Below are 12130 nucleotides of genomic sequence, written 5' to 3' on the forward strand. Positions count from 1 at the left end.
GAGAAAGCAGTTAGGGAGGGCAATAATTACCAGTCTTGAAGATAGGACAGGTCTGTGGAGGCAGCAGTGAAAATGACCAATGTTTCATAGTGAGAAGAAGAGTGTCATGCAAGCTTGAGGATGGGTGTATGGATCAGAACACACACAAAGCACATGGCTGGGAAAGTCCCCATTATAGGGCAAAACGTACCCTAGGGCAAAACCGACATCAAAACAATAATGGTTTTTCCAGAGACAGAACAATAAGCGGGGAGAGGTTTGAAGAGATTATCTGGGATAGGCTAGAGGTTAAAATATTGCTTGATGGCCTTGTAGGTACTGGACAGGAGGACTATCTGGTGTGCTGAATAGCTTTGATTAGGGTAAATGGGTGAGGGGAAGGAAGGCACAGATGAGATTAGGCAGGGAGTTTTCTCAGGAAGCCTCATTATCTCTGTGTCTCTCCGGGGCATGAAGGGATAGTCAGTCAGTCAATCACCTCTGACTCATGTCCTGCTAACTTTTCAGTCCTTTTCAGTTAGACTCATGTCCTGTTAACTTTTCAGCTGGCATCAGCTCTGAGCCAGGCAGTGCATTGGACTTATGGCATATGAGGAAAGGATTTATGATATTCCATTTATAAACTGCCCTTTCAATGTGGGGAGGGGGTCTGACTGCTAACAAAGCAGCAGCCCTCCAACTTTCTGGAACTGGTTGATCAAGTAATGGCAGAACAACCAAAGCACAGTGCTCTCTACTCCCAGTCAGCCTCTCCAGAAGGATACCATGGCTGATGGTACTGAAAGCCTCCAAGAAGTACAGAAGAATCAACAGCTATGCACTTCACCTGTTACATTCCCAGCAAAGATAATCAGTCAGGACAACCAAGACTGTTTGCATCGCAATCAGGATTGAAATGGGTCTAGATTACAGTGTCAAGGTTGTGCCAATATTTCCTTGGGTTCAATGCATAATATAAAGCGGTGACAAAATAAAAGATAAAATGGAGGAAAGGAGAATAATGGAAGCCACTTTGGATCCCTACTGGGAAGAAAGATGGGGTATTTTCTAATATCACTGTTACTCTTGCCCTCATTTTCCAGCTCATGACCTCTGTATCACCTCTGAAAATTGCCTGGCAAATGCGCTTTGTGAGATCACAGATCTGCCTAGAGAGCCTATGCTCAAGTTACATTGCCAATCACACTAATTAAAATTTACTGCTGTGCATAAAATAGTGGTCTTTTAAAAAAGCAATTTAAGAGGTTCCTTCTAAAACTCCCTGTGGTGCTTAAAAGAATATATTTATGACAAATAGCAGAAAGCATGGAGGATTATTACCTTCTAGGCGCTGGCTAGTGGTAACACACTGTATGACTCTTTTTCTATAGAGGGAAATATCATTCTTCATCATTTTAGCTGCCTCCAAATTTACTGCATTATCTAGAACTGGATTAGACAGCATTACCTGTGTAAACATACAACCCAGTTTTCAAACATTTTCAATCATCAACTAGTATTACAGATGTAAAGTAGGTTACAAACACAATTCAAATGGGAAAGGCAGGGAGACATTGGATGCAAAATCCTTTACTCTGTATGCAAAGAAGAAAGGTGCAGGATCAGCCTACGCCTCAGCAACACAGAAGTGAACTAGATGTTACTTCTTTCAAAAGTTCGCCATAGGGACTTGCAGTCTCATTGCATCTCCAAGTCCCATAGCAAACTTGTGAAAGAAGTAATGCCCAGTTTGGCTTTTCTCCTCTTTTATCTGGCTTCACATGTGAAAAGCTCCCTGCTGCTGCCCTTTCCACTGGCAAAAGTGGAATTGGTGGGAAGCCGGAAGCTCCTTCTTCCCCCTCCTTCTTCCCCCTCACTGCGCTCCCTTGCAGCTCCAAGCAAATGAGACCTTCTTTGGGTGAGTTTCCCTGATTTACGTCTGACTGTGAGTTTGATTGCACACCAGTGACTCAATACGTGTCAGGTATATTGTGTAGTTATGCATTAAGACTTCTCTGTTCTTCCTTCAGGTAACAAATGCTGCAGGTCCATAACTCTTGAATTTCACATGCATGGCACATGTGCATGGGGTTTGGGATGTTGTCCCAATGGAAGAGCAAGGGCCCTGGGTTACAATGCTGCAGCCCTGGATATAACTATGCATTCAGCATAGCAGAAGTCTCTGCATTCTGCATACCGAAAATAGGAATGATTCCATAGCTTTCTATCTGGACTTATCCAGTGGATGGTGTGCAAACTTCAACTGTAACATGGAAAAGCAGGCATTAATTTCCACAGGACAACTAAGTTATGATGGAAAACCAGTTATGTGGAATATGCTACTTAGTCTGTTCCTTGCAGAACTATGTCAGCCGTGTGAACAGGATTGCCAATGGGTTGTTCAGCTGCTCATTCCCCCTCTGATCCACATGAAGGGTTACCTCAAGAAAAATGACCTGTCTCCCATTCAAATACTGACCAGGGTCAACCCTGGTTAGCTTCTGAGATCTGACAAGATTGGACTACCTGGACTTATGTACATTTTATTTCGCATCAAAATTGCAGAAAGCAAATAATTGGCAGGATGTATTGTCGAAGGCTTTCACGGCCGGAGAATGATGGTTGTTGTGGGTTTTCCGGGCTGTATTGCCGTGGTCTTGGCATTGTAGTTCCTGACGTTTCGCCAGCAGCTGTGGCTGGCATCTTCAGAGGTGTACCACCAGGTGCTACACCTCTGAAGATGCCAGCCATAGCTGCTGGCGAAACGTCAGGAACTACAATGCCAAGACCACGGCAATACAGCCCAGAAAACCCACAACAACCAATTGGCAGGATCATTGCTATCAAAGAATGAGGATTAACAAAAATTAAAGCAGAATCTTTCTGCTTGTATTTTACTTTTCTTTTTCTCAAAATAATACCAGAACAAGTTAATGCCAAGCATGAAAAGCACAGGAAGAAAACAAGGCTTTAAATTTCATACTTTTGTTTTAAAAAGCCTAAGAGAATGAAGTTTGTACATAATTGTTAGTATGCTATAAGCTTATATACAACAGTGGACCGCTTCTTCTCCTACACATCAAATAGATTTCCTTTGATTTTGATTTCATTTTCTGACTGAAAAATTGACTACAAAATTGATCTCCTTGGACAAGGATGGAGGATCTCTGCTTTCTCTGCCCCACCAGCAATATTTGTAATTCTGGGAATGTTAAATACCAGAGTTGTGAGACTTGTGTTGAATAATAGCTATATGGGTCAGTTGGCTGCAGTTAGCAGAGGAGTTAGCTTCCCCCAGGCTCTTCAATCAGAAAGGTCCCTTGTCCCTCTCACTGCATCCTAATGACCTACATGTTTGTTACTCCATGTGGGTCCCACAATTCTGGGTATCAACTTTCCCAGGGTCAGAAATGGCTACTGGAGGGGAGGGAAAAGTGGGGAAGATCTGTGACCATGAGTGCCTTATGCTGACAAATCACTGAATCCAAATTATTATGGGGTTCACCAAAACCAATACATGAATTCCTTCCTCAAATGTTTAAGTTTGAAACTAATACTATGATAAGGATCCAAAAACTTGGTAACTTGTTCTCTGAACTCAAGAGAACTTTATGCCTATTTTGCTCAAGACTCCCATGTCACAAGGAAAAAAATCTTTCAAAATGGAGAAGAGTTTCAAAAGCAATTTGTGATATGGAATTCAGTGAGCAGGGTTCTGATCAAAGAAGAAAAGATTAACGTTCCACTGGATTAGCACAGCTATCTGGATTTGGCCTGCACATACACAACTGTTAATTTAAAAAGTCAGTTATTTGTACAGTTCTTTCTTTACCTGGATAGTAAGCAAGATACTACTCATTGTTAACTTCATGTTCCACTTGGTAGGATCATCTAGAAAATCTACACAAGGTCTCCCTGATGATGGGTCCACTACAGTGGAGAACAAAAGCATTCACATTAACCAGAGGATTCAGATTTTACATGAGTGTCCTCCAGCAAAGATTTACAGGTTTTCTATAGTGATATTGGAGAACAATAAAAGTATACTATTATGTCAAAGATGACACCATCCTATGTATTTAAGCAGTTATATCCTATTTATTTAAACATTTATATGGATGAATCCAAAGGTATAGGTAAAATGGTTCATGCTGTGGAATCACAGGATTTAAGTGCATTATAATGACATCTCATGATGAAACAACCAGATTCCCATAGGAAATATGACAGCCAGGGCTTATCTTGTAACTCCATGAGATTTCCCCACACCAAATGCTCAGATAGACTCTGCTTAAAAACTTCCAAAGAAGAAGAGCCCACCACCTCCCAAGGAAGCCTGTTCCAATGAGGGACTGCTCTAACTGTTAGGAAGTTCTTCCTAATGTTTAGCCAAAAACTCTTTTGATTTAATTTCAACCCATTGGTTCTGGTCCAACGTTCTGGGGCAGCGGAAAACAACTCCGCACTAGCCTCTATATGACAGCCCTTCAAGTACTTGAAGATAGTTATCATATCACCTCTCAGTCATCTCCTCTCCAGGCTAAACATTCTGAGCTCCTATAACCTTTCCTCATAGGACTTGGTCTCCAGACCCTCACCATCTCTGTTGCCTTCCTCTGGACATGTTCCAGCTTGTCTATATCCTTCTGAAATTGTGGTGCCCAACTGAACAGTAGTAAGCAGTCAACTGTGTGGAGCAAGTCACTGGGCCTGGCTTCTCGGCCTGGCACCAATGATTCCTCCCTCAAAGATCTAAACAGCCCTAGAAAGTGCCCTGTCCCTCTCCACCATCTTTTAGTGACAGAAATCAAGGCTTGAAGGCTGACAATGCTATTGTGGTTGCCTAACAACAGTCATTTGGGGCATTTGTTTCTTAAAGCTAGCAGTGCTGCTTCTATTATTTTGGGGCTTTTAAACCCCCTAATATATTATTATTATTTTAGATTTCAGATTTTTCTGCAAAACTGGACCATTTTTTAGGTTTGTAGAAAGAGCTATCTTGTCTGGTTGTGGCCCCAGTCTCCAGATTTAAGCAGACACATATTTGGCCATGCTGAGAATTAAATATATTGAAGTTGTACTATCATCAAGACATCAGAACGCTGAGTGAATGTTCAAACTCCATCTCAAAGGATCAAGAAACAAACCACATGGCCCATGGAATCTTTCATGTGTTTTAAAATGGAAATATTGCAGTAAAAATACACACAATATATGCTGAACTTAATTCCCTGTTTGAATACAGTTCAAACACCTGCTCGACTCCCACACCCATTTTCAAAAACAGCAATAACAGTGTACTTATATATACTGCTCTTCTAGAGATTAGTGCCCACTCAGAGCGGTGAACATAGTATTATTATTATCCCCACAACGCAGATGGGAAGCTGGGGCTAAGTGGCTTACTCAAGGCCACTTGCTGAGCTCACGGCATTAGAGGGATTCAAACCAGTAGAGTGCTAACTCACAGCCCAACCAGTTAACTACTATGCTACGGCAGCTCTCCAAAAGATGAAAAGAGAAAGCAAAATAAACTGCAATGCAATATATCCCTTCAAGATTAAAATATCACAAGGAAATCTGGTGTTCCCATTTTATTTATTTAAATATTTATACCCCACCTTGCCTCTTGGCTTAAGGCAGCTTACAGATCATAATTACAAGCATCATAATTTAAAACCAACAAAAAGGCCAAATAACACCCTTTCCACATTCAGGACACCATTCTAAGTTCAAATTAAAAAATCAACCACAGTGTCCACTTAAAAAGGGACAGAAAATACATAAAACACACTATGAAATGATATCTCTACTGAGTACTGAGAGTTCACTACGAAACTAGGCAGATATGCTTAATGTGTGAGCATAATACTCCATTTGAAATCTGAACTCACATGATGGGAGAAATTTCTTCCTGGACACTTTGCTAAACTACATCTAAAGAAAGAACTTGAAGTATGGTTTTCTAAGTACTTAATTCTGGGGTAGTGCATGTGAGGGAAAGTGGTCTGTTTGACATGCAAGTCCAAAGCCATGTAGGGCTTTATGAGTATTCAGTACCTTGAAATTTAGGTAGTCTGTTCAATACTTTAGGACTAATTTTACTGATCACTTCTTTCTGTATCATATGAAGTGTTCAAACTTTTTTCTAGGACAACCATCTAGGAACAAAGCTGGTTAATGAAGAAACCCAGTCTAGGCTCCTGACCATCTACCACAGAAGGCACAGCAGAATCAGTAAGAACATTGCAATAAGTGATTCCAGAAGTTACAAAGACACAGTTAACAGATACTACAGCCAGGATTGGTTCAGCTGCTACCGCTGTATTTGAATGTCATCCAGGAAGCAAATCATTCTCTTTTGATAATAACAACATAATAATAATAACAACATTCTATTTATATGCTGCCTTTCAGAATAACTTAATGCCACATTAAGAGCGGTTTACAAAGTGTGTTATTATTATTCTCACAATAATCACCCTGTGAGATGGGTGGGGCTGAGAGAGCTCTGAAAGAGCTGTGACTGACCTGAAGTCAGCCAGATGGCTTCAAAATGAGGTGTGGGGAATCAAACCCCGTTTTCCATATTAGAGTCCTACCGCTCTTAACCACTACACCAAACTGGCGCATAGGTTTGTTATGAGGCTAAAATGGAGCACTATATATAACTGTTTTTAAGAAATGGCTGATAAAATGTACTCTAAGGTCCAAGTACTGTCTGAACTTCTAGATACAGAATTAGGTCAAGGAGACTGCCAGACTATGCTCCTGATTGATCACTATCAAAGGAAAACCTTTGTCAATGTCCTTACCATTTGGATGGAAAGGAATAGTGACGAAATGGATGCTTGGAGGTACTTTGTTGTAATTTTCAGTATACTTCATTGCTAGTTGGAGTTCAGCTCCTGATACAGATAAACAGGATTCTATTACACATACAGATACAGCCCAACCTAGGCAGTTCACTTAGAAGTATTTCCCACTGAATTCAATATGGCTTTCTTCCAAGTAAGTGTGGATAGTAATCTGTCTTCCATTATTAATCTTTTAGAAATCATATCTAGGGTTGCTAATCACCAGACACTGGATGCAGGCCTTTACATTTCCTGAAGCAATGGCAGTCACTATTCCTCTCACTCTCCTTAGTCTTTTTGTTGCCCTTCCCTCTCTGCAAAGGCAAGCAGGACTCCAGATGTGCCACACAACAGGCAAGGGCATGAGTAATGAGACCAGACTGGAAACAAGTGGAAGGAACCATGGATTGCCTTTTCACCCAGTAGAGTAGGAGATTTAAATATATGTATCTGGTATCTATCTGGGTTGTGAGGCAGCAAACCAATTTATTCTTCAACCTTGTTTTGTTTTGTTAATAGCAGGCACTCTGAATTAGTGAATAGAGAAATGGAATTAAATTAAACTCGTGTTCCAGTCTATTCTTTAAATAAAGAGTGAACAAAGGTGCTTATCTGCAGATGTTATGGATTTTTTAATTAAAATATTTTTCAACATTTCATTTTTGCACAAAAACAATTCAGCACTGGTAATACTGCCTTTTAAAATAATTTGCAAAGTAAACTTGCCACCTGTTTTCTAGGTTTCCTTATTTAGTATTAATAGAAATACTAATGGAAAAATAGATATGCACCAGTTTTTGATAGTTTCAAAATGTCTTTTTAAAATTTGGAGTATTTGAGAGGGCAACTCTATTGAAAAGGTAAATTAATTCAGTTATTATTTGTATTGGTAGATTTTCAAACTGAATTGCAGAGTATGTTAAAAACATCAGTACAATTAAAATGATTAAAATAATTAAAAAACATAATCATCAACCTTGACAAAGCACACGAAGCAGAAGCTGGACCCAGAAACAATCAAGGTTAGATATAACTATGTAATCAAAATCTTGAATAGACAAAAAAAGTCTTTAAATTTTTTGAACAACAGCAGATCTCAAATTCTGGGGAGTTTCTTAGGAATCATATATAGTGCAATGTGATAATATTTTGTACTACAACATCTCATTTTACTGTAACATTCTTAGGAAACAATACAGCTTACCTTCCCATAGAGAATCCTTCAGTCCTTGGATCTCAGCAACCCATTCCATCAAGTTATCTCCTATAGGTGTAACAGAAATACCCTAAGGAAAGGAAAGGAAAATACTTTTGGCTTCACTAACTTACTTTTCCTTTAAGATAATAAGTACATTTTTACAAAGAGTATGTCTGTATTCCATTTATATGTGACAGTTTATGAATTCATTTCATTTAATAGTCTGTCTTCTTCTGTAGTTTTACAATATTTTAAGAGTGACCAGAAAAGAGAGAGCGCCCACTAAGCTCATTCCTTACACGGAAAGATTTTAAAAAATAAACAAATGCAAGTCTTCATAAATTCTCCCACCAACTATCATCAAGCCTACTTTACTCTGAAGGAAAACTGGGTAGTATATATATTTCCATCAACTGAACATATGGTTAATCCTACCTATGGAGAAAGCATTGCAAACAACAGGATAATGAAAATAAAGATGGGTAGCCGTGTTAGTCTGCAGCAGTAGAAAAGAGCAAGAGACTAGTAGCACCTATAGGACCAACAAAATTTGTGATAGGGTATGAGCTTTTGTGAATCACAGCTCACTTCTTCAGATATCTGAAGAAGTGAGCTGTGTCTCACGAAAGCTCATACCCTATCACAAATTTTGTTGGTCTTATAGGTGCTACTGGACTCTTGCTCTTTTCTACAGGATAATGAAAGAATTGCTGTCTAACTACAGGGCAACTTATAGCCCTGTAGTTAGACAGCAATTCTTTCATTATCTTGTCCATATGAAGGATGGAAGCTCCTGATCGGGCATTGCTGCAAAGACCCTGTATGACCTAGCCTTCAGTGGCGCACCCGGGGCTTTTTTACTCGGGGTTGCCAATGGGAAGGGGCTCCTGTGCTATTAACTGTAACGACAAAACATCAACAGGTGAAGCTTTTCCTATTATTCCATTGTCATGCTGGAAAAGATTGTACTTGTTAAATATATCTATCATACAGTTCTTATAAGCAAATGAGCTTGCCCTCCATGGCATCTTCTTGTCAGGGAGCTTCCTCTTATACTTTTCTAAGCTCTATAAGAAGAGCTTTGAGCTCCCAGTTAGCGTCAGGTTATGTGAGGAAAACTGGTACTTTTTCATAAAAAGACAAAAACAGAGCCAACCGCACTCTTCATGATTTAGAAACATGATCAGTACATAATTAATTGCCAACCTTCCATTTTATAAGGTAATATCATCTCCCTCTCTCATATGTTTTATTTGCAACATCTCTATCCACAATCTACTGGCTGAATGAAGTTCACAGTAACCTGTCAACCATAGCTATATAAAATCAGTATGTTTAATTCTCAACCCTGCCATATCTGAGGATATTTAAATCCAGAGCATGGAGCTATGAACAGCAAGACATAACGTTCTACAAACCAGAAAAAAACCAGGTTTTGCATAAAAATCTGAAATCTTAAAAAAAAAATGGTGGGAATTCTAAAAACTCCAAAACAATAAGAGGACCACCTGCAGCTTTAAGAAACTAGGTTGTCTGGTCCCTCAGTGTGAGTGGGGGGATCCCCCACTTCCAGTTTCCACCCCCTGCCACCACTCACCTGGCCAGTGGGGGGAAAAGCTGTGGGAATGGGCCTCCTGGGGCACGGTTCTGGCATGGTGTGACATCACTTCCAGGAGTGATGTCATCGTGCAGACTGCAGGATTACTCCTGTGCTTCACACCAGGGTGATTTGGACCCCAAATGGGCTGATTATTTAAAAATTGGCCTGGAGCAAAGCCTGGGAGTTCTCCCATGACCTCACAATGATGTCACTCCCAGAACTGATGTCATCGTTTGACGCTGGAAGCACTGAAGACTTACTGAAGGTGAATGCCTGGTCTCCCCCTCCTGCTGGCAGAGTAAGCAAACCTGGCAACCCTATAAGAAAGATACCTTCAGCGGCTGATGCTAACCAGCCACAACAGTTTGATCAGCATTCCAGGTTTGGTTTCTTCAATAAAAGGCAGGGAGAAGGGGTAGGGCCCTTTTTGGAATGATTTGGGCCTTTGAAGGAGTGGACCACCTGACAGCAACCACCAGGCAATTTGATGCCAACTGACTTACATGACTTATCCAAGCCTGGCTGCTAACTACTCTTCAACAGCAGTGCAAGGTAGTGGTACTAGTTCAGAATAGGGTCTTGAATCCCCACTGTGCCAGAGAAAGTGGAAACGCACTGGGTGACTTTGGGCCAGTTAGACGTTCTTAGCCTAAGTGACCTCACAAGGAGGAGCAGACTGGCCATTAAGAGCACTGGGATGCCTCCAAGTGGGCGGATGCCCCCACCACTACCTGCGCCAGGCCAGCCCTGTGACACAGGACTGAGCCCAGACAAGACCAACGCAAGGCAGGGGAGGCAGCTGGTGGGTGGGAAGGTGAGAAGAAGGCAGGACAAGGGGAGAGGTTATGGGGCCCTTCAGGAAACCGAAAGAAGAAAGAGTGGGGAGGAGGAAATTAGATACCCTCTGCAAGTTCTTGTAACTTCCCCTTGCACATAATTCCGATTCTCAGTATTTACAGAGCAGTAGAACAGCAGACGTTGCTGCTTTGTTCCTTACTATCTTCTATCATCCTTGTGAATATAGAGCAGGCCTTTAGAGACGTGGGATTAGCCTGTACTCACAAAGTTGCTGGCGTTTTTATATTCATCAAATTCTCTTTCCAGCAATAAGTAAGCTCTTGAATACATCGTAAATGTTGGAGTCTCCTCGGCGTTGCAGTGTCACAGCGTAAATATAGCGATTTTCCAGCGGAGGAAGCAGAATCTGTTCAAGCTGCAGGAATAAAAACTTAGAAAAGCTCATTTCTTTAAATTGGTGAACGGAACTGATTTTGGGGCGGATTTGCAAGTAGTGGTAAATGGGATGTTACCTCGTCGATGTAATGCTGACGCAAAGGATCTGAAACAAGGTAAGTTAAACTCGCTATCGTTTCACGCAGTCACGAAGATAAGAAAGGAGCCCACAGAGGTCTGACTGCAATGATATCCTGCACGGGACAATTACAGAAAAGAGCTCGTGGTAAAGCGGACCGACAACTAGGCCAGACTCCGTATAAAGAACGCTACCTAGCAACAGCAGCTCTCCCTTGTAACGAGGGTATAGTAGGCTTCTCCCTCTCAACCAATCAGCATGTGCCTTTGTTTGTTTCTTTTGCTCGTCTCGAATCAGAAGCGATGTTTCAATTAGCGTTTTAAGCAGCGGCTCCCTGTTTCTGCTCAGATCAGCTTACCAACGACCTGGCTTGTAAAACGCTGGAAGACTTCAGTAAGAGCGATTACAGATAAATTTATGCTATAAAGATGTACTGGTTCCATGGCTTGAGAATCCATACGGAGCAAAAACTCACTTCGCTTTTCTAGTATATAATTGTACAGTTGAACAATTTAATATTGCTACTATCTAAAGCCTCAGTCGTATAAAGAACCTTGGAAAAGCTTTTAACAATTTTATCAAATATTGCTTTTAGCAATCTGTATTTATATAGCATAGTCCTACAAATTCTGTTTCACAACTAAGTCCTTCCAGTCCTTGATGGATCCTCAAAATCAGACGCTCTTCTTACTCTGGAAACCTACAGTTCCTTAATTCTTTCCCTCAGTATCACTGACTTATTAGAACGGAGGTAGGGAAGTCTGCAAACTGGTCTTAATACAAAGCCCCCAAAATGTGATGTCCTAACAGGCCCTAAACCAATCTGCTCCTTTGCCTCTGCAACTGCAGATTTTAGAGCTCATCATGACCTAGTCCCTCTCTCACCTCCTTCCAGAGACTTGCAGTGCAGAGTTACTCCAGTCTAAGCCAATTGAACTGGTTTCTTATTTTCTGTATCTTAGGAATTTGATAGTGGTTAAAATCCTAGATTTTTGCCTCTCAGGGAGCAGATCCAAAAGGCTTCCAGAACACCAAGGAGCAGGCCAGAACAGGCACTAAATAAATACTAGATTTTAGAAATGAAAACACCGAAATTGCATGCTTTTGTTAACCCTTTCCCTGCCAAAATGCTCCTGTAACACCATGGAACAGGCACTAAAGAAATGCTTGTACCACAAGTAACA

At 40.9% G+C, this 12130-nt stretch overlaps 1 protein-coding gene across 1 annotated transcript in view; it reads right to left on the bottom strand.

Moving 5' to 3' along the window:
- UBE2U (ubiquitin conjugating enzyme E2 U) overlaps positions 1-11108 on the bottom strand; it is a 51693-nt gene extending 40585 nt beyond the window's left edge. The window contains exons 1-6 of the mRNA XM_054981734.1: positions 10945-11108; positions 10697-10847; positions 8041-8122; positions 6795-6887; positions 3812-3909; positions 1321-1447 (exon numbers count right to left, since the gene is read on the bottom strand). Coding sequence (XP_054837709.1) covers positions 1321-1447; positions 3812-3909; positions 6795-6887; positions 8041-8122; positions 10697-10762 — 466 coding nt within the window. The 5' untranslated portion in view covers positions 10763-10847; positions 10945-11108. The remainder of the gene's footprint in view (positions 1-1320; positions 1448-3811; positions 3910-6794; positions 6888-8040; positions 8123-10696; positions 10848-10944) is intronic.
- Between the last annotated feature and the right edge of the window lie 1022 nt (positions 11109-12130).

This window comes from Eublepharis macularius, chromosome 5, assembly GCF_028583425.1.
Source record: "Eublepharis macularius isolate TG4126 chromosome 5, MPM_Emac_v1.0, whole genome shotgun sequence".
NCBI classification, from domain to species: domain Eukaryota; kingdom Metazoa; phylum Chordata; class Lepidosauria; order Squamata; family Eublepharidae; genus Eublepharis; species Eublepharis macularius.